The sequence below is a fragment of the Silene latifolia genome, chromosome 2 (genome assembly GCF_048544455.1).
Source record: "Silene latifolia isolate original U9 population chromosome 2, ASM4854445v1, whole genome shotgun sequence".
NCBI classification, from domain to species: domain Eukaryota; kingdom Viridiplantae; phylum Streptophyta; class Magnoliopsida; order Caryophyllales; family Caryophyllaceae; genus Silene; species Silene latifolia.
In genome coordinates this window covers 10,754,500-10,776,478 of record NC_133527.1, presented here as the reverse complement: position 1 = coordinate 10,776,478, position 21,979 = coordinate 10,754,500, and the positions used below count along the sequence as shown (strand labels likewise).

The window sequence follows — 21,979 nt, the reverse complement described above, 5'->3', positions numbered from 1 at the left end:
TTTTTTTTTTGACAACGAAAGGAGAATAGCTTACAAATACTACCGGCGACAATGCAAACTACTCGACTAAGTAGCACCAGAACATCGACAACTAAATCTTAGCACTACAAAGCTATACCTAAGGCATACATAGAAAATATTTAAGCCTAAAAATACAACATAAAAGTAAACAAGATCCGCGATGATAGGATAGATGGGGGCGGAGGAATAGCTACGAACAACTCATCCATCTTCACAAGCACACTTGACTTCCAGAATACATCGACGCAAGCCAGCAATAGAGTGACGAAGACAAGGTGTACTTCCGCTCTTGCGAAAAGAATGAAGAAAGACAAAGAGATGAGCGAGACAACGAAGCCTGCCATCGGTGGAGATAAGACTCCTACACCTTAGAACCCGAACCCTATAGCCAAACAACCAACGCATCAAGGAAGCCACCATACAAAGAAGAGAGGGCAAAGGTAGTCCATTAACCAACATCCAGTCAAAAGAGGCCGTAAGACGACATCATCTGTCAAACCTCATCCACAAATTACTACTAAAAACCTCATTGATAATTAAGGGACAGGACACCCATAAACAAAGGGAGGTTAGTATTGAGAAAAACAGGAAATAACACTAGCAATAAAAAAGATGAACCATCAATTAGAAGCGGAAACCACCACAACCGAACCAACCAACAACACATCCAACACCCCGTCACCACCCTACCCAACCCGCCTCTAACACAACACTTCCAAACCTAAGCTGCCAAATCTTACTCCGACAACAGAAAAAACACGGCCACACCAAACAAGCCACATCAGGTACAATCGACCCAACAAAGCCACCGAGAAACCAGAAAAGCCGGAGAACAACCAAACCCCCCAGGACCGTCGACATGCAAAAAAACAACCCCAGCCGAGAGGACAACACAAGTGACCTAAAAACACCGGACAAGACACACAACGATACCCGATTTACCACACAACACCTCCCAGGACCACCGCCTCATGAACAACAAGAACAAAACATAAAGAACCGGACATTAACTTAGAGAAAAAGGACAAGGGATCGATAGGTGGGGGGAATGGGGGGATCACCATATCAGACCCAAAACACGACCATAGAGAAAACACCAAAGGACAAGACGGTTGAGCTATGCTCAACAACACAGACAGACACTTAACCCAAGCAAACCAACATAAAGATGGGGGGAATGGGGGGATCACCTCTGGGTTGGGAACCGGGACGACGGTGACAGGACAATGGGTCGGCAGGCCGGGACCGACCGAGAAAGACCTTACCGGAAAAGGCCAGGGGAAGGGACAAATGGGTTGCATGCAAGACAACGACGACAGGACAGGGGAACGGAAGATCGGACGATACAGATATCTACAGGGAGGGAGACCAACGCCGCCGACTGACCACCAAAGCAGAACCACCGGCCGTCACAAAAAGAGGAGAAAGATCGAACACAAGCAGTCGGAAGATCGGACAAAGGGAGAGGCAAGGGCATTCGCCGGAGTTAGGCCGAGGAAATAGCCTAACTCCGGCGAAGGGTAGGGCGAGATCAAGGGGGGGGGTGAGTGGCTAGGGAGGCGACGGCTCAAAGGTGGAGTATTAGGGTTTTTTGTTCTTTTTAGAAAGGGGGGAAGTTAGAGAGAGAGAGAGATACCGTTGTATAACTTTACTTCGGGTCCTTGATGTATGATTTACTCCCCTATTTTTTTTGGGTGGTGCTCATCTATGTACGGATTTTACTCATTTATGAACGTAAATGACCATAATACCCGTTTTATATTTTCATGATTTCATGAAAGAGCAACTACCATAAAAATAGGATGGAGGGACCGAGGGAGTATTGACCAGAATCTCAATCCTATTTTATATTGTGGTCTACATTTAGTGTCCAGGCAAAATAAAGACGGCAAAACTCTAAAACCTGATAGAAACACCATTAATAATCATTCACATTTCTATCAAAATTTAAAAATTGTTTAAAATCATGGTTACAATAAATCAAACAATAATTACTTTAGCATAAAGGCGCGGTCCTTATTCTGTTAAAAAAAAAGGGTTAGGAAAAAACTCAGGAGTTTGGAGTAACATAAAAAAGAAAACATCGCTTTGGAACAAATAGCGTAGCTCCTTTCGGAAGGTCCAATTCAAAGGCGATTATTGTGCACAAAAAGGTAATCCATGCCGACTGTTGCCAATACTAGGAACATCCTTGGTCCTGAATTCCTGATCATGGACTGGCAGTTTGCTTCCAGCAATCAACTGCAAAGAATGCAGAACCAACTAATGAATAAATCTTGACCAAGATCAAATGTTGCAAAATAAGAAGTACAGAGAAAAAAGAATAACAAACGAATGACCGAAAGTTTACCTCTTTGCAGTGTAAAAGTACTGAACAAGCAGAAATAAAGCTCTATTCCAAGTGACCAACCTCTTCATCATCTGCGTCAAATTCTTGCTCCACACCCTTGACCTATGAAATAACACGAATCCAACATCAGCGAAGAGATACTTCCAACAGGAGTACAGATGCGAAAAGAGTAGGAATTCGCATAAAAGTCTACTTTTCAGGCATTGTTTTAGGTGGAGTGAAGAGTTTACAACTTTAATAACATGTTCCGCTAGGTTCCAAAAATAGGACCTCAAACTCTATTAGCTTAGTAGTCTTACTATTTTACAAACAGAGAATTATTCAAAGTAATTTATCACAATAGCTTAATATTTCAGATGGGTTGAGCCATTTACATTTCAATTGAACAATTAATTTTTTCCTGAAACAAAATGAATTTCATATTTACATAAGATATTTGGGGCCTCATCTGACATTAGGAACAGGGCCTCTTCAATCCATTACACAATCCAGGCCAAATCAAAGGAACCTCTTTTTATCCGGATGCTTATGGCTGGGAGGAACTCTCCCAAATGAAGTTAGTACAAGTACAACTACTTCCTTTTGTAAAAGTAGCCCAAATGACAAGATTATAAGGTTGCAAGATAAAGACCTGATGTCCTGATCCTTCCTTGTATATATAGAAAAACATCTAAAAAGAGCCTTATTGCCATAACTTCCCTTCTTAAGCAATGTAGAAGTGAGCCTTATTTGTAAAGAAAAATTAACGACGTTCTCGTCAGTACTTTCGTGCTCAGGCTGTGTACAAGTGCATTTTCTATTTTTTTGCAAAGGTGGCAACCAAATAAAATATCTCCACACTAGATATTCGCAAAAGAACCAACTTCAGGCTCGCTACTCAGTCCTGGTGTTACAGAAACCATGACTTAATTTGACTACCTATTTCTCGACTATCCTCAAGTGTGATTTACTTGGCATCTATCTGGGCTTTTTTTAGGCTTGATTTGAATTGTAAAAAATTAACATTAAATAGGAAAGAGGAATGAAAATGGGCAAGTTACTGAAGTTTGGAAGATGGTTGATTTGGCTAATTGCTACTATTTGGTAGTGCACCTGGAAAGAAAGGAACCATAGCTTTTGAAGTTATTGCTTGTATGTGTCTGGTCATCAATATTTTACAATCTTTTAGATTCAAATTGCACCTTTTGTTCTTTTGATTTACAGCTCACGTGGGCACTTAAGAATAGGTCCCAAATTCAATTCTTGGGAGGTCCATCTCTTTCCCGTCAAAGGCTGAACCGCTGGAGTCCATGATACTCAAGATCTGAAACTGTTCTCTCCAGAAACAGTTGGCAATCCTTTCAAGAGGACTTATAAGAACTCTCTATGATGTCCTAATACTCCTAAAGTATTTCTTTTACTTGGCCTAGCTCTCACATAGCACTGGTCTAAAATGCTAGTCTACACCCAGATCCTAGTTGTTACATATAGATATATGGTGAAGATTTGTACAGCTTCCCTAATAAAAATCCTAACCAAAACCTCTTTCCAGATACAGAGCTATCCTGTGCACATTAGTTTCATTGTTTGTAACTTTGAAACTTTGCTTTGGTTGCATGTTGCATGTCTGACATGACATTCCAACACTTCATTTTAGTCCACACAACATGAAAGTTTTTACAGAAAAGCCGTACACTGGAAGAATGGTTACGTCCAACAGTTACAGGCGAGTGGGAGACTGGAGTAACAATAGATTTCATTATTCATATACCATACATATAACACAAGTTTCTATATTACATTCATATAGGTAGTTTGTGTATTAAGGAGGTTCAGGATAACAAGCTAACCTCAGGCACATAGTGCATCAGCATATTCTCAATACCAGATTTCAAAGTGACAGATGAACTAGGACAGCCACTGCAGGCTCCTTGCATCTGTAATTTGACAATTCCACTTTCCCTGATACAGCAGCCAGAAAGTATTACTCCCTCCATTATGTTAGAATCGCTAACTTGCATATGACACACTGTCATACATTTAAGATAGTAAAAAGTAGAAACGGTTAAAATGGCGAATTGTGAGACTAGTTGCCGTTGTCCCATGACAAGTGAATGAGTGAATATGGTGGAATCCACTTGCTTTTGCAGTAGGTCTTTTCAAAGTGAATTTCTATCCAAATAAAAGGAATGTAGTGAATTGGTTTGAATGGAGTATGGACCAAAGCGCAATATGATTTGACTGAAGAATATCACAGGTGATTTCAAGGAGAAAACGAAAACTTACGGATCAAATCCTCTATAAACAATATCACCACCATCATCTTGCACTGCTGGTCGTATCCGCGTCTCCAGTAGCTCTTTTATCATAGCAACGGTTTCTGAATCATCCTGCAACATAGTTCATCAACAATTTAACAATGTTCTATTTTTGAAACAAATAATAATAATTATGGAGAATAGAAAGGGAATTATGCCCATATCTACAGGAAATATTAACCAAAATTCTCAATTTTTGAGTAGCTTAAGCCATCTCGATAGCAAGTGCCAAGACAACTGTTGTCTTTTGCTAAGCAGCTTTACAGAACTACACTGAAAAGATACCTGATAACAGAATCAAACTTACTACCTAGCATTACAGAGTAAGAGAGGTATTCAGCAAATTTTAAAACATTCAAGGACTCCGGAAACTAATTTCTGAAGATGCGGTATCAAATGAGTGACCTTCAAGTCTTCAACGCAACTTTTTTTTTTTTTTTCAGAGCGGCACAACTCCTTTCAGCTGACCTTCATGGCTTCATATTCTCTGATTTCTTTGGGTTTGGGCTCCAACCATATCGTCAGGCGTCAGTCAGGACATGGATGGAAGTCTCAAGTTTCCATAATTTTACCAATCACATAAATTATGTTTGTGTAGCATCTTTAATCATGCTTCAGTGCCAGAGCTCTTACTCTTAACCAACTAATCTATGTTCTACCCTCATAACTTTATTCATAAAGCAATCGTCTCCTCAAGTCTCACCCTTCTTATTGCTGTCATAACATTCCACACCACGAGAAATTGCCGAAAGATGAGAATGACAAGAGACTGATAAGATAGTTGCAAAGACGATGGTGGGGAGTTCGGAGGAGAGTTAAAGAAGTCATGAAGCAAGGGAAGTCAGTACTAGTAGGAACTTTACATTGATAATAAAATTCACTTCAGTAACACTATAGAATAATGGTAAGTACAAGGGCTCGGGCTTATTATGGAAGTAAACATCTCTAGGAAGCTTAGAAGCCGACATACAACCTTAAGTTCATTGCAAAGCACAGAAGTCTAAGTTATACTCAGCCTGAAACCTTACTAAGAAAACATTGCTCAAAATCTTGCCTAAGAAAACCGACAAATCATGTAACCCTATCACATTTATACCCTCAGGGATCACTGTGTTTGAACCGGCACTCCTCTAGCACAGCACTCATGATATGGAAATATCCAGACAAAGTTTACTCCTAGACTGAGGGTGTGTTTCTACAGAGAGATTTGGAGGGAAAGGGAGTGAATTTCCTTTGTTTGTCTAACATTTGATTGTTGGGGATTTGGATTTTGGAGGGAAAGGAAAATGGATCTCTGCATTTCCCTCTTACAAGGAAAATTAAAATCTTTCAACAAAGGAGAAATTTGGAGGGAAAATTACTCCCTCCCTTTCCCTCCCATTTTTGTATTCAAACACACCTTAAAGTGTTGGATATTTCCATTTCCAATGAAGCTAAAAATTCCTAATCCTTTGATTCCGGATCATGATAGAATTAAAGGAAATGAATACCTTCATGTTTCTGACTTTGACAAGAGGACAGAAAAAATGATTAACTAATCACGAAGCAAAGCAGCAAACTAATGAAGCACCAAAGCAATGAAGACTAAGGTTTTGCACCACACAGATGTAATATTGTACAATAGTAAAGATTCATTGTGCTTTCGACAAGTGATGGGGAGTTCTAAGTTCTAACAGTACAAAGTCAGGCAAAATAGTACAGACGGATTCCTCAAAAGAAGGGGGAAGGTTGTCAGAAATATTATGACATGTCTGGTAGTCACTACTTACATCGTTGCAACTTGCAAGCATACAGAACATGGTCCAATAAGTTGTGTTCTGACATTAAGGAAGGCCGGTGGAGGTGAAAAGGCATCAATTATGGGATTGGATATATACTAATATACTACATAAAGTAGTTAATACTTAGGGTTATTTAATGAGAATAATTCATCCTATGCCCGTCCTTCCCACTTTAATCCATCCTATACTTTAACCCATATTAATCTTGACTATGCACTCATTTTTCTCACAATATACCAGGTTACCGACTACTTGTTTGTCAGGTCACCCTTTACCCTTTGCTATTTTAAACACCATTTCTTTCCCCCATTTTTTGTCTTTGTTTACTTTTCACCATAATATTACTGTCTACATTTCTCCATTTGCTCTTTCCGTCTTTCTCCAATTATCTTTCTCCCTATATTTTTTTTCTCTGATTATCTACGCCAGCTAGATTTTGGCTACTAATTGTTGATGTATACAGAAAAGTAGAAAACTATTGACTGGCCTTTGTTATCATTATGATTTCAAAGAAAATTGAAAACTTTTTCTGGGTTTCTGCAAAATCATTGAGAATGATTTCGTTAAGCAAGATTGTAGGAGTGGGTTCATACGCATTTGTTTCTCCATAATATGAAGTGGGCATTTGTTTTTCTTATTAGGTTGATTGTTAGCTTGATTGGGTTCTTCAATGATTTAGCATTTCGAGAGCACTAATTTGGCATATCATCTACGGAGTACCTAATAATTAAGTGACAGAAGCAAGACTTGAAATTATGAAGGGGGAAAATATGGCATTTGGAGAGGTGAATGTCAGATTGGCGGTTTTGGGAAAGAGAAGAAGATGGAGGATGTTTTAATTAGGGTGATTTGTGTATATTGTGTAATTAGATTATTTGATTAGTAGGTTTTTCTGGGTTGTTGATGAAATTTGGGGTTGGAGTGATCGAGGGATATTAGGATGTGTAATTTTCTGGGTTTTGGGAAAAGCTGAAGATTCAGGAAGAAGGAATTTTTTTTGACAGTAAGGAAGGAGATGAATAAGCTAAATTCATTGAAGAGGAAAAAAAAAAAAGGCTTCACAACTCCACAAGCTTATGACCTGAAACCTAACCGGTTATAAGAGGTAAAAATTAGGTCAAGTTTAGTGAAAGATAAATGACTGCCTAGTTCAGATTAATATGGGTTAAAGCATAGGATGGATTAAAATGGGAGGAGGGGCATAGGATGGATTATTCCCATTAAATACCCTAATACTTAATACACATAAATGCTTGCATGCATACATAAATGCCCTAAATCCTCGGAATTACTCATGAAATATCAAAATAACACGCCAAATTCAAGTCTAGATAAATATTTTAACTTATTGATAGTTTGAAAACTGAAGGGGAGCCTTGGCGCGCCGGTTAAGGTGTTGCTTTGTGACTGTGAGGTCACGGGTTCAAGTCCTTGGAGCGGCCTCTTGCCAAAATGGCAAGGGAAGGCTTGCCCCAGTTACACCCTTGTGGTGGGATCCTTCCCCGGACCCTCGCCTAGCGGGGACGCCATCGTGCACCGGGCTGCCCTTTTTTTATTGATAGTTTGAAAATTCAAAGGCGCGAAAGACAGGAAAAACTTCGAGTACAAACAAAAAAATACAGGCATCAAACTCAAAGACACTAATCCCTAGCATGTAAGAAACCTGCCTCGGCTTCTTGGCTATTTGCTAATTACTCATACAGCAGCACCATAGTCGTTCTCCGAAAAATGATTTTGGGTAGTCACTTAAACAGTAAGAGAAAACGACCTATCTCGTCCAAAAGTTCTACTTCTATCTGCATTTATTTCACTTTATTTCTCCATTTACTAACTTCTCACATCATTTAACTCAGGGTGGTTTTCCATAAGCATGTCCCTCTTCAAAGACGGGAAAAGGGGAAACCACTACAAAGAAAGCATGAAAGATTAATCCTAAATAAGTAGGTATGGTTACTAGAAAACTAAATGAATTATTGTAATCTTTGGGTCAGGAATCATAGAAGTTGTGTTGTTCAAGCACATACGTCATGAATTGTTGTGTCCTTTGAAGCAGCAGTACTTTCGTCTAGAAACAGCGGTTGACCAGATGTATAGAAGTCCATAATTGCAGCAAAAATCTCAGGCTTCACAATATCCCAAGAAATGTCATCAGACTTGGTAACCGTTACAAAATCCGACCCAAAGAAAACTCGTGTAACTCCTGCGATAGGCAAAGATATAACATCATTATATGCTTCCATCAATCAGTAAACTACTTACTAATAAACACAATGCAGAGATCAACAAAAATATTCATGAATAAATTAGGCTGAACTCTGTTTCCAGTTGAAAGTATCATAGTTCATTCAACACCGTGATGGAGCAAGACTAGAAAATGACAAACCAGCATCTAAAAAGTTACACTGGCCGCAAAAGTTAAATAAAGCCATTCTACCTAAAACCAGGGTTTATATATTAGTGAAACACAAGGAAGTACTGAAATCTATGATTGTACTTTGGGCAATAAAAAAAGCGTTTACACATATACAAGAAGGTTCGACTTTTAAGGCATCTCATAGTTGGCATTGTGGGCTCTATGACAAGTGTTCGCGGTCTCGCCTACCAAATACTGATATATGCATAGCTGTCTTTCTAATTTTCTATACTCAAGTGTGATTTTCAACAATATGCTAAAAAGATGTATGAAGTGTCTACCCAAGCTTCATGCAAGCACACCAGGTCACCCACCCGTTGTGAAATGCCTTTGTTTCGCCTCCATACTAAAACCATACTACAGGTACTAGTTTGTTTTTCAATATGCTCATCAAACAAAACCTTAATTCCGTAATGAACATTATAAACCACCAGCAACAAGTCCTATTAAAGGTCACAATTGCTAATCCTTTAAAAGAACATAAATAAGCAAATTCGCTCACACAAACACAGAATAGGCATACCGTCAATGGCAAAAATTGATCTTGCTAAAGGTGAATTCATGGCAGTACGAGCATTCGGGAAGTCAGCACTCCCAACTTCCATCACCGACTTGCCAGGATGAAACATTAGTGACGCAGGATTAGGTGTAGGCTGTGTTTGGATGAACATTGTCCTCCTTTGCCCTGTTCACTTACTGCTATTATTAACACCTCAAAAAAACTGAAAAAAAAAACATATTATCCGCTGAAATACATTCATCACACACAACTTAACACATCTAAATCACAATCAAACCCAAACCCAAACAACTTTCAAACATACTATTATCAACTGGCATCGATATAACTGTCACATAATCCCACACGCAGAGGGGTGTGGTGAATTGTGCAACAATGATTACAACTCACAAGGACGAAACTAAAGGGGGCTGGCAGAGTAGCAGCAACAAGTCTCTCTTGCGACGGACATATCCGTCACAAGCTTGCGACAGGTCAAGTAATACCCATGTGGGTAGATAAGACAAAACAGATTGCTACTCTCTAGGCATTCTACTTTTGTCTTATATACCCCACATGGGTAATATTTGACCCGTCGCAAGTTTACGACGGATATGGCCGTCACAAATGAGAATTTGTGATAGCAGGGGGTATCGTCCCTCCTATCTATGATGAAAAATTGATTGCTTTTAGTTAAAAGTTTCGACATTTCTAGGTTTTTACCAGTTCACCCTATTCCATTAACAGTTCCCCTTCCAAAACGTTTTCCACCATTAACTACAAATCCTCGTTCCGCCACTAATGGTATATCTTCCAATTTAACATTTCAATCCATGATTTCCGCCTTCTTAATTTCTAAGATTTTCGGCAAAATTAAAACCCAAAAACAAGCCCAATTCTTTAATTTACCTCGCGCTAAAAAGTCAAATTTCCAACATGACAGATATTGGCAGAACTAATGGGGCTAACACCGTAAGACGTACAAATCCTGGTTCCGCCACTGATAACAGGTGAAATTGAAATAAAACGGGAGAGATAGATAGAGAAATATACCTTGGAAGGAGTTGGGTGGATGTGAAACGAAATAAGTCGGAGGACGATAACGGAGAGCATGATAAGAGCGGAAAGTGTGAGATGATGATGATGATGAAGAAGAAGAAGATGAAGAATAAAGGGAGGAAGAAGAACGGAGAAAGGTAGAAGGATGTGAATTGAGAGAATTGAAAGCTAGACGAACAAGCTTCAGCCTGCTTACAGTTATACCCTTCTTCATCATTTCTTCAGATTTTCTGCAAGAACGCTAATTTCCTGTTAGTACAAGGTAGAGAATGGTAGAACGCCCAAAACAGATGAATGCACACGACGGAGGGGGGGTTTATATTGTGTTCGTGTTTTTTTCCCCTAGATTCGAGTCGAGGAGGTTGGTATCTCTTAAGACGGACATATTTGTTTTAAGATTAAAACGAGTCAAATAACAACCCATATGTTATATTCGTCTTAGGAGTTGTGGTTTTGTTTACCTCTCCTATTTAACCTGTTTTAAGTTTAAGACGGATATGCCCGCCTTAAATATTGTTGTTGTTTAAAATGGTTTTTTAATATTACTACATTTATAGGACTTGGACCCGAGACCATCAGTGATCAGACTCTAGTAAACTTTGAATACTTATCTAAGCAGTCATGTTACTCATCAGACTTGGCAAACGGGTCAACTGAGTTGGGTTCAAGTTAGGTCAACTCATTTTTAAGTTTGCAAGAATTCGGGTTAGATTCGATTAGGTCGAGTACGAGTCGTTTCATATTTGTTATTATTAAGATATTTAGAGACAATGGTTCAGTTTGCAACAATAACACAATTGGGCCAGCTCATCATATGGTTTCATGCTATTCGAGTTACGAGTCAATCTCGGGCCCTTAGCTCAATCAAGTTATTCAAGTCGAGTCATTTGGACCACAGGTTAAGTTTAAGGTTAATTTTATCATGTCTGCTCAAAATTGCTTGATTGGTACAATTAAATCTCGTAATTTTATCAGGTGTACTCATGATTGCTTGATTGATACAATTAAAACTTACGAGGCTTAATTTCATAGTTGAACAGAAGTTAAGACGTTTAACTACCACTTTCACATATCACTAAGCTTAAAGGACTCAATAGTCTCAATTTCATCATTGTTGGGTGACCATTTTATTTGACGACTGATTTGCGTTTTTGAGTCAAAGTATTATAGTGTATCGAAACCTGGAGCTCGAAGCTCCATCTATTTATCCGCCGGGGGACTGCGACACAGTCGTTTAAATCACCTTACCCTATTGCTTTAGGATTTACCCCATTTACGAGTAAAGCTAGCCGAGACAATTTTGATACATATGGAGCAAAAGAGAGATACACATGACAGAATATCTGGAAGGATCCATGAACATGGGTTTTTTTAAATCCCGGCATAAGAGTTCACATTTCACAAGCAGAAAAGGTACAGAGAGATACATCAAAACAATTAGTCAGTCACTGATAGACTGAAGAAACATTTTCAGGTGTACATTATTAATACCCTACAAGGGAATAGCAACCCGGAACAATCTTCATCTTTGAGTACTTGAACATACAAACAACGCGTGTATAAGTTTTACCAAACTTCAGGGCGAAGCTCGCCGGTTGCAGGGGGCATCCATCTACCAGAGTTGTATACATTCTCACCAACCTTCCAGCCTGGCACATTTTTCATGATCTTTGCCTCATCTTCCAGATATTTCCTCCATTCTTTGACGAATCTGTAAATGATGCATAGGAGATCATTACAAGAATAGTACTACAAGTCTACAACCTTGCATATTATTTAAATTTATCGGAAATAGGAAGCATAATCATTTTGGGATTAAGGCTGTTGTTGTTGTATCGGAAATAGGAAGCAACATCATTTTGAGTAAAAGAGAGAGAAGCTTAGCCTAGCTACCTTTCATCTTCTTCTGCTTGGATGAGAGGCAGAATAGCACGCCGAGCAGCATATTTCTCTTCCTTGATTACGCTGTTCATGAACCTTCATCAGCAAAATATACAAGACAAGCTATGGAAGGTATTTTTTACTATACATTACTACGATAGAAACACTTGCAGTTCGATGGTTACAATCGCCCAAGGTAAGAGTGTGCCGGTGACAGTCGGGCACTACAGGGGACAAGCCAGCAAGGTGGCCAGTCATCCAGGAAAAAGAGGAGGAAGAGGGAAAAAGAAAGGTGTGATCGAGGGAGGTCGGTGTAGGCGTCATGCTAGCCGTTTGATTGCGGTCACAGACTCACAGTGGATGGTGGAGGATGAGAGAGAATGGGATTGGAAAGTCTTGGGTTATATGAATTTTAATTTTGGCCATTAATTGAATCATATCAAGGGTGGACATGATTTTTTTTTTTTTGCCAGCGGTAAAATAGCGATGCAACTACATATCATCAGGACCTTGTTAAATCTACTTATTAAGTAGACATACAAACCACTTGACTAGACTAGCAATAACATGTGAAATTGTGAATGTAACTATGCCGAATATCAAAAGCATGTTGGTGGAGATGTTGGGAGGGAAGATGATGTGTAAGGTTATAAAAGGCTAATCTTAGTTCATTTGATTGAAACTCTAGGGGTTCACACGGCATCCTAATCTCCGCTTTAAACAACCATATTGCACATATATAGTGGCACACCAGTTTCGACACTACATTATAACGATGCTCCAAAAGTACATTAATAGATGGTTAAGAGGCGAAAATTTATCTTTGCTGAAGCCCTAAAAGGAGTTGCATATTAGAAAAGGATAATTATGGAAGTGAAGCAAGCAGGCAATTCTACTTCTACGCTAACCTAAGCTGTATGCCTTGTGGCCCCGTTCGTCCAAAAAAAGTCCCATTTCATATAATGTCTAAACCAGAAAGTATCAGAAGTCAGATGACATAAGACCATTCTCCCAAATATGTCAATCAATTCCCAAGTTACAACGAGACGGGATGCAATACTCTATTTGGAATTATTTAAGAACCCCCCCCCCCCCCCCCCCCCCCAAAAAAAAAGCATCTTCCACTGCTATAAAGCACATATGGTCATTCCCAACACTGCCGGAACAAAAAAACGTACAAGACCACTTTGTCAATCACATAGCAATCTTTGACCATGCCAAATATTAGTAATCCAACCCCATTCAACTGGAATGCCTTATTCTGATCTTCCTTGAGCCTATAATACTTCATACTTGACCTCCAACAAATCAACCACACCCATCTGGTTAGCTCCTACACCCACTAACACCTGCCACTTGCAAAACCCAGTAAACATTTAAGCAAATCTAATTGTAAATGAAACCTTAGCTCTTACCATAATAGAGATTTTAAGCCGTTACCCAAATTCCATAAGTTTCATCTAAAATCCTTGAATAACTAATCGAGTACTCAAAAATCAAAACTTCGTCAACCAAAAGTGAGAGCTCATAGCGCTGCACTGAAACCATATTTCCCGACATTACCAAATACCAACACAACAATTTTAGCCAACGAGTGACATATAGATCTCGTGGTTAAGATTGAAGTACTCTATACGTTAGGCCCTCAATAATCCCCTATTGTTTGATTCGGAATATATTCAGCTACTTGTGTTAATTGCGCTACTAAAACGATCAATTACAAAGACACCTAAATCTTTACCCACTCTCCAAAACACGTAATTTCAATTTAAAACCCTCAAAAGAAATGTGCAGCAATGAAACCCCATTCCCCAAATACCCATTATCACAATTGTCTATAGGATACAATCAAACAGCAAAAGCAGTCTAAATTTTCACCAGACTAGACATTTCACCCATCCCCAAAAATCAAACATTTTGATTTATTATCCTCACACAATTGAATAAAACCAAACAGAACCTAGTAATGTGTAAAAATGAAACCTCATTTCCCTAACACACATTATTACAATAGTTGAAAAAATACAATCAAACAGCAGAAACAATTGATACGGAGTAAAAAATAAACGTTAATATTCACCCGTTTAGAAATTTCGCCCATCCCAAAAAAAAAACCCATCATTTCTATTTACAACCTTCAAATAATTGTATCAATAGTCAGAATCTATGTTGCTCAGGCTCTTAGAAGCATCGGACACGGGTGCGTGTCCAAGTGTCGGAATCGGCCATTTTTATGGAATATATGCATATTTAGGCTTAAAATGATGTGTCGAGGTGTCATACCCTTGTCCGAGTGTCGAGCATCATACACTGATACATGAGGGAATCAGAAGAATCGGAGTATAACACAGGTCGTAACCAGTAATGTCTAACAAATAAAACCCCATTTCCCCACACACCCATTACTACAATCGTCCAGATAATACAACCGATTTACAAACAAACTTTAACCTTAACCTTCCCAAGACTAGATAATTTTCTCCATACACCAAACTCCATCATTTCGATTCAAAATCCAACAATCGAATAAAAAAAGTTAAAATCCATTCATGTGTAGCAACAAAATCCCATTTCCCCACATATCGATCATCACAATCCTCAAGATAATACCATCAAACCAGCAAAAACGATCAAAGGAATCAAATCTGTAACAAATAAAACCCCTATTTCTCCAGATACCCACTATCACAATCGTTGAGAAAACACCGCCAAAACAGAAAAAACAATCGATTAGGAAGAAACCTAAATTCACCATTCACCAAAACCTGCCACCAATCCAATTAAAATTCCTCAAACAATCGAATTAAAAGAGTCAAAACCCAGACATGTGGAACAACCCGCATTTCTCCCCATACCCATTATCACAATCATCGAGAGAACACCACCAAAACGGAAAAATAATCGACGGGAATAGAAATCTGTAACAAATGAAACCGCATTTCTCCACATACCCATCATCACAATCGTCGAGAAAATACCATGAAAATAGCGAAAACGGTCAAAGCGAAGAGAAATGTATAACAATCAAACCCCATTTCTCCACATACCCATCATCACAATCCTCGAGAAACACATACCCATTATCACAATCGTCGACGTAATACTCTCAAACTAGCAAAAACGATCGAAAGGAATACAAATGTGTAACAAATTAAGCACCATTTCCCGAAATACCCATTATCACAATCATCGATAAAACAACAAAATCGATCGACGGGAAAAGAAATGTGTAGCAATGAAACCCTAATTCGACACATACCCAATGCTACAATCGTACAGAAAATGCAATCAAAACAGCAAAAACGATCGAAAGCGTGAAAATGGGAGAGAGGGGATACCGGCGCTTTTTGTTGCCTTGGCCAACCTGATACATACCCCAAGCGAAAGCGCCGAAAGTAACGAGAAAGATAGCCATGGCGCTAGGACCTTGTGTTGGGATCCGACGAGCGTAGCGTACGGGTGCAAACCCACCAGGTGGAGGTCCGTCTTGGAGGAGTGGCATGTCCTTGATGCTCGCCATTCCTGGCTTGTTTCGAATCACAGCTTCCGTCATTGCTACTTGATTTTTGGGTTGAGTTGATTTGGGTTGTTTTGGGGGAGAAGGCCGAAGGGGAGTTTTGTGCCTTATGAGGGGACGGTTGGATGAGAAATTGGGGGAATTAAGGGGGGTGTCAATTTTAGATCTAGCAAGTGTGGAATAAACCCGGTACGGACTGGGCCCACCTATCCCTGAACCGGTGCGTGCGGAGGCGAGACACGAGTCATATTAAGTTGGCTCGGTATGGCTTAGTCTTGGCCCTTATAGCAGCCCGAGGATGGAGAAACTGGTTTAACGTGGCCCTTAAATTAACTTCTGGATCGGTTCGGTTAGATCATTTTTTTTTTGCGAGCCTGAACTGGAGCGAGCCGCAAAACTTAAGCCTAAACCGGCCAAGTGAAGAGGCAGGTCAAGCTTGATTGTAGCCCATGAGAACTGTTGGTTCAAGTCAGTCCGCTCAAATAGCCTGGTTTAGTGTGTGTGGGGAGAGCATCACTTGATAAATCACAACCGTTAGATAGAGGCACATATACATGTTAGCCTGTAAAAATGGTACTGGACTGTCTATTTTTTTTGTACCGGAGAGAACCTTTACTCCTAAATCAAATAACCACATTGGACTTCAACAAACCACATAACCCAACTTAAATAATCAGTTAGGGTAATGATGTTACATAGTATTAAGATTGATTCACTTATCATTACAACACAAGGTTACTCTCAAAACAATTATCTTGTAAGAGATAAGTAAATTAGGTTACAAAAGATCAAAATTAAGAATGCCTTTTCTTCTTGTAATAGCAAGCTTTGGTAGAGGACACCCTTTTTTTAGGAGGAACACTTAGGGCGTCCGTTTTCAATGACCTTGACCTTAACTTTGTAGTTTCTGCTAGAGGTAGTAAGTTCATTAAGATACACGTGATTCGATCTCAACATGCTGTAATACTCCGTATTTATGAGTCTTTGGGTACTCTATCGAGTAGGCCTTACTCTGTCGAGTAAGGGTAAGTTGCGTTTTAGAAAAGTTTCTGACTTGTTGGGTACTCGATCGAGTAACTAGGATACTCGATCGAGTAAGGGGGTACTCGATCGAGTACCTTGGGTACTCGATCGAGTAGCCGGTTTGCGGGGAGTTTTTCTCGGGTTTTGTTAATTATGCGATTAAGATATATAACCTTCGTCGTCATTATTCTAAACATTTTTGCAAAACCTAATTTTCTGTTAAAGAGAGAAAGCAAGTACGTTCTTAATCCTAATCGCATCGTTAGCAAATCCCGGAGTTTGGAAGGTCGGTTTTCATCGTTGGTTATACCGTTGAGATCCTTGCGTCGAGGGAGGAGGTTTCGTAGAGGAAGCTTTTTGATACAGCTGTAGAGATCGTCTGATAGTGTGCTTTCCAGGTAGGATTTCCTACTCAGTATTAGTCCCATAATGGGATGATTGTTGATGTGTTGAGATTGATTGTTTGATATAGTAATTGTATTGTGACGGCTGTGATTGTGATTGTGATTGATTGTTCTTTGGTTCTCGATATGCGTTCTCGGCTGAGTGGAGTCACTTGCGAGAGTGGCTTCACGCCCTAGTTTCGCCCTTCGTGGAACCCGCCACGGAAGGGGATGTGCACATTAATGGACAGGGTTATCGCTCATTATGAGGAGCGGGGCTTAGGTGGGAACGGTTGCGGTCCCCCATAGCGCGGGGATCGGTCCAGTGGACGATCGATGATTGAGATTGTTGGGATTGGTGTGGACGTATGTGTGTGTGACGGTTAAGTTTGTCTGTTTATCTTATTGTTGATATATATTGAATTGTGTGATTAATCGACCCATTTGTTGTTTTGTAAACTGCGGTGATCCATTCGGGGATGGTGAGCGATAATTGAGCGAGTTTGAGTTGAGTCTTGGGATAGTGGGAGGTGCCACCGTCTCGACGATAGAAGTCTTCCGCTGTAGTCTATTAGTTTTATGACATTTCAGTATTTCAGAAGACAGTTGATTTTAAGAACTTGTACCCGTATTTTGGGATTTGGTTTCAGTTGTACTTTTCACTAAAGTTATATTATTTAAGTTGTTTCTCTATTGTCTTATGAATATCATGCCTCGGGCAACCGAGATGGTAATGTCTTCATACTTGAGTGGTCCTGGTAAGGCACTTGGAGTATGGGGGTGTTACAAATGGTATCAGAGCAACGATCCTGAAACCTGTAACCAATGAACCTAATGAACATAGGGAGTCAATTAAAATGAACCCGGGGTAAAGGTTGTAGGAGCTAATGCAAAGGCTTGGGAGACGTCCTAAAGTCGCGAACTTGCCCTACAATTTTGAACCGGTCACATGGGGGTGTATGTCAAGGTTGTATGCGCTGTTTGATTAGCTTGTGTATGAATGTGATGAAGTGTGTGTAATTGTTGGATGTTTGAAGTAGAAAGTTGAGAATGTGAAAGGAAGGTTGATGATATATGTAGCACTGTTGTTGGAATGAGGAACATGATGAATGTTTACAATGTGGCTTTTAATAACATGATATAATGATTTCGTGAATCGTATGAAAAGATGCGTAGCATTATATGCTTAGTTATGTTATAACGTTGGTTTTATAAAGTTTTTTTAGCATGTTAGCATATGCTATAGCATGCGGGTAGCGTTTATGAGTTAGCATGACTCGATCAAGTGGGACTGACTTGATCGGGTGGGTTTTTGACGATTTTGAGTCCAGAATCGTGTTTTTGGGCACTCGATCGAGTACCTCGGGCACTCGATCGAGTAGGGGGTCACTCGATCGAGTAGCCTAGCTAGCTACTCGGTCGAGTTTGTTAGAGATTAGAAGGTCTGTTTGGGGTCTGATGTTGGGGCACTCGATCGAGTATGGTGGGCACTCGATCGAGTAGCCCGTTACTCGATCGAGTATGTTTGGGAACTCGATCGAGTAGGTTCTGGGCAGTGTGTTTTCTTGTTTTGAGGTTTTGGCGCGTATGTTTATATCCACCCCTTTTTCTCTTTTAGTTTCAAGATGCCGCCCAAGAAGAATGCGTTGTATGCGAGAGCTGAGCTTATGACCATGGATGACATCATTAAGATGTTGGAGCATCAGGATGCTCTTACTGAGGCTTTAAAGACTGTGGGGAAAGATAAGGATAAGGATAAGGAGAAGGAGGTTGATCATTCTAAAATCAGCCTCTATATAGCGAGGTTTAACCCGAAAGAGTAGAAGGGAGTTAAGGAGCCTAACCTTCTTGATAGTTGGCTTAGAGAGATGGAGAACATATTAGATCTGGTTCATTGTCCTGATGAGATGAGGGTGGAACAAGCTGCGTTCTATCTGAGGGAGGCAGCTGGCAAGTGGTGGGATACGGTGAAAGTGAGTGCTAAGGAGATATATACAAACCAGGGTTTACCTGCTATACCTTGGGAGGAGTTTCGTAGGGCTGTGAGAAAGGAGTTCGTACCGGAGCATGTGAGGAGCAAGTTGAGAGAAGAGTTTGTGATTTTAAGATGACCGCCGAGATGTCGTGGCCGAGTACTACAGCAGTTCAATGAGAAGTCTAGGTATCTTTGCCGAGGATATGGGTTTGAATGAGGAGAATCGGGCGAGGTTTGAGAGGGGATTGACCCCTAAGATTATGGATAAGTTACCCGTGGGAGTCCTTGCGATGTTAAGGAAGCTTATGAGAGGGCCGGGAGAGCGAGAGGTTGGTGGAGATGGCTCGGGAGAGGTTAGGTAGCGAGAAAAGAAAGTCTGAGAGCGAGGGTGGTGGCCAATCTAATCACAAGAAAGGCAACCATAATCAGTCTAAAGGGTTTTCTTCTGGGTCAGGGTTCAGTGCTGGGGCCTCCTTTGGGCGTGGCCATGGAGGTGGTATTGGTAGTTGGGGAGTGACCTGCTTCAGTTGTGGTGGTGTAGGCCACAAGAGACATGAGTGCACAAGTGCACCGGGAACTTTCCAGAGACCTGCGCAGAGCTACGCGAGCAATAGACCGGTTGAATCGTGGGCAAACCGGGGAAGTCAGAGCTATTAGAGTGGAGGTAACCGCAACGGCGGTAATTCTTATCAGAAACCACCGACGAACAACAACAACAATCAAGGGTCGGGTGCTAAGCCGACCACTTCACCCAAGATCTTGTCCGGGGAGGTGGACGGAAGACCAGTGGAAAGTTATTTATGATGGAGAAGAAAGCAGCTGAGGAGGATGCACACGTTATCACCGGTACTTTCCTTGTTAATGGTATTCATACCTTTGTTTTGTTTGATTCGGGGGCTTCTCAGTCGCTTGTATCTTCAAGTCATGTTAAACGGTTGGGTTTGAGGGTGTATGAGTCTGTTAGTGAACAAGTTTTTATACCTTCGGGTGAGTCTGTATCATGTGGGAGGTTGTTTAGAGATGTATCTATGATAGTTGGGCAAGTTGATCTACCTGTAGACTTGCTAGAGTTTCCTTTTGACTGTTTTGAGATGATGGTCGGGATGGATTGGTTAGGAAAGTATAAAGCTAAGATAGACTGTCATCAAAAGAAAGTGTCTTTAAGAGGTCCTAATCAAAAGAAAGTGTCTTTAAGAGGTCCTAAGGGTGTTAGTGTGTCTTATCGTGGGTTTATAGTCAAACCCAAAGTTAAGTTGATTGCAGCTGTCACCTTGAAGTCTTATCTGAGGAAGGGATGTCCTTTGATCTTGTGCCATGTGAGAGATGACCTAATAGAGAGTCCGTGATTGACGGATACCAGTGGTGGGAGAGTTTGCAGATGTTTTTCCAGAGGAGATTCCGGGGTTGCCACCGAAGAGAGAGATAGATTTCACGGTTGAGTTGAAACCGGGAACGAGGCCAATCTCTAAGGCACCATACCGGATGGGTCCTAAAGAGATGGAGGAGCTCAGGAAACAGTTAGATGATCTGATAGAGAAGGGATACATTAGACCAAGTGTATCGCCGTGGGGAGCACCAATTCTTTTCGTAAAGAAGAAAGATGGGAGTTTGAGGTTGTGTATAGATTACAGGGAGCTGAACCGAGTGACGGTGAAGAACAAGTATCCTTTGCCAAAGATAGATGACATGTTTGATCAGTTGAGTGGTGCATCGGTCTTTTCCAAGATCGATTTGAGGTCGGGGTACCATCAGGTGAAGATTAGAGAGGTGGACATACCAAAGACAACTTTCACGTCGAGGTATGGCCATTATGAGTATGTAGTGATGCCGTTTGGGTTATCTAATGCACCGACTGTGTTTATGGATTTGATGAACAGAATCTTCAGACAGTTTTTGGACCAGTTTGTGGTGGTATTTATCGATGATATCTTAGTCTACTCCAAGACTAAGGAGGAGCATCTGAGGATCGTGTTGCAAACTTTGAGGGGGCATGAGTTGTATGCTAAGCTGTTCAAGTGTGAGTTCTGGTTAGAGAAAGTTGCTTTTCTGGGGCATGTGATCTCTAAGGAGGGAGTGGCTGTGGATCCGGCGAAGATTGAGGCAGTGACAAAGTGGGAAGCACCAAAGAATGTTGCTGAGATTAGGAGTTTCTTGGGTTTAGCTGGATACTACAGACGGTTCGTGAAAGATTTCTCCAAGATAGCTAGACCTATGACAGCGTTGATGAGGAAAGAGAACAGGTTTCGTTGGGATGAGAGTTGTGAGACGGCGTTCCAAACACTAAAGGAGCGTTTGACCACAGCTCCTATCTTAGCATTGCCTGAAGGGATTGAGAATTTTGAGGTTTATACAAATGCCTCAAAGAATGGGTTGGGATGTGTGTTGATGCAGAATGGTAAAGTGATTGCCTACGCTTCTAGGCAATTGAAACCTTATGAGGAGAACTACCCTACTCATGATCTGGAGTTGGGTGCAGTGGTGTTTGCTCTCAAGATATGGAGACATTATCTTTATGGAGCAATCTTTAAGGTATTTTCTGATCACAAGAGTCTCAAGTATATTTTCACTCAAAAGGAGTTGAACATGAGACAGAGGAGGTGGATGGAGCTAATTGGCGATTATGACATGGAAATTATCTACCATGAAGGGAAGGCCAATGTAGTTGCTGATGCTTTGAGTAGGAAGAGTGTACATTCTCTGTGTACAGCTCTATCTTTGATGAGGCTGAGAGATGAGGTAGCGAGGTTCGGGATACATATGATGCAGAAAGGAGATGCCAT

The 21,979-nt window shown here is 40.5% G+C and overlaps 2 protein-coding genes across 3 annotated transcripts; both read right to left on the bottom strand.

The window, feature by feature from the left end:
- Positions 1–1,907: 1,907 nt before the first annotated feature.
- On the bottom strand, positions 1,908–10,725 carry LOC141642248 (nifU-like protein 4, mitochondrial). Of its 2 annotated transcripts, none has more exons than XR_012543224.1 (7): positions 10,415–10,725; positions 9,386–9,547; positions 8,474–8,649; positions 4,637–4,740; positions 2,671–4,312; positions 2,372–2,621; positions 1,908–2,262 (listed from the first exon to the last, which is right to left on the bottom strand). XR_012543224.1 is itself a non-coding variant. In XM_074450975.1 (7 exons), exons 1-6 carry the CDS (start codon positions 10,635–10,637, stop codon positions 2,414–2,416), a joined length of 837 nt encoding a protein of 278 aa, XP_074307076.1. In that variant the 5' UTR covers positions 10,638–10,725; the 3' UTR covers positions 1,908–2,262; positions 2,372–2,413. The 2 variants fall into 2 exon arrangements, 1 of the variants encoding a protein (XP_074307076.1); XM_074450975.1 differs by having other exon boundaries at positions 2,372–2,473; positions 4,201–4,312.
- Positions 10,726–11,760: 1,035 nt separating this feature from the next.
- LOC141642249 (NADH dehydrogenase [ubiquinone] 1 alpha subcomplex subunit 13-B) lies at positions 11,761–15,968 on the bottom strand. Its single transcript, XM_074450976.1, has 3 exons — positions 15,640–15,968; positions 12,314–12,385; positions 11,761–12,131 (listed from the first exon to the last, which is right to left on the bottom strand). The coding sequence occupies exons 1-3, from the start codon at positions 15,852–15,854 to the stop codon at positions 11,987–11,989; spliced, it is 432 nt and encodes a 143-aa protein (XP_074307077.1). The 5' UTR covers positions 15,855–15,968; the 3' UTR covers positions 11,761–11,986.
- Between the last annotated feature and the right edge of the window lie 6,011 nt (positions 15,969–21,979).

Coding starts and splice junctions, on each gene's coding strand:
- LOC141642248 (XM_074450975.1), bottom strand. CDS start 10,637: ATGATGAAGAAGGGTATAACTGTAAGCAGGCTGAAGCTTGTTCGTCTA. Junction 4,313..4,636: donor GTTTATAGAGGATTTGATCC/GTAAGTTTTCGT, acceptor CTGCTGTATCAG/GGAAAGTGGAATTGTCAAAT. Junction 2,474..4,200: donor TGATGCACTATGTGCCTGAG/GTTAGCTTGTTA, acceptor GTTATTTCATAG/GTCAAGGGTGTGGAGCAAGA.
- LOC141642249 (XM_074450976.1), bottom strand. CDS start 15,854: ATGACGGAAGCTGTGATTCGAAACAAGCCAGGAATGGCGAGCATCAAG. Junction 12,386..15,639: donor CAAGGCAACAAAAAGCGCCG/GTATCCCCTCTC, acceptor GTTCATGAACAG/CGTAATCAAGGAAGAGAAAT. Junction 12,132..12,313: donor CAAGCAGAAGAAGATGAAAG/GTAGCTAGGCTA, acceptor CATCATTTACAG/ATTCGTCAAAGAATGGAGGA.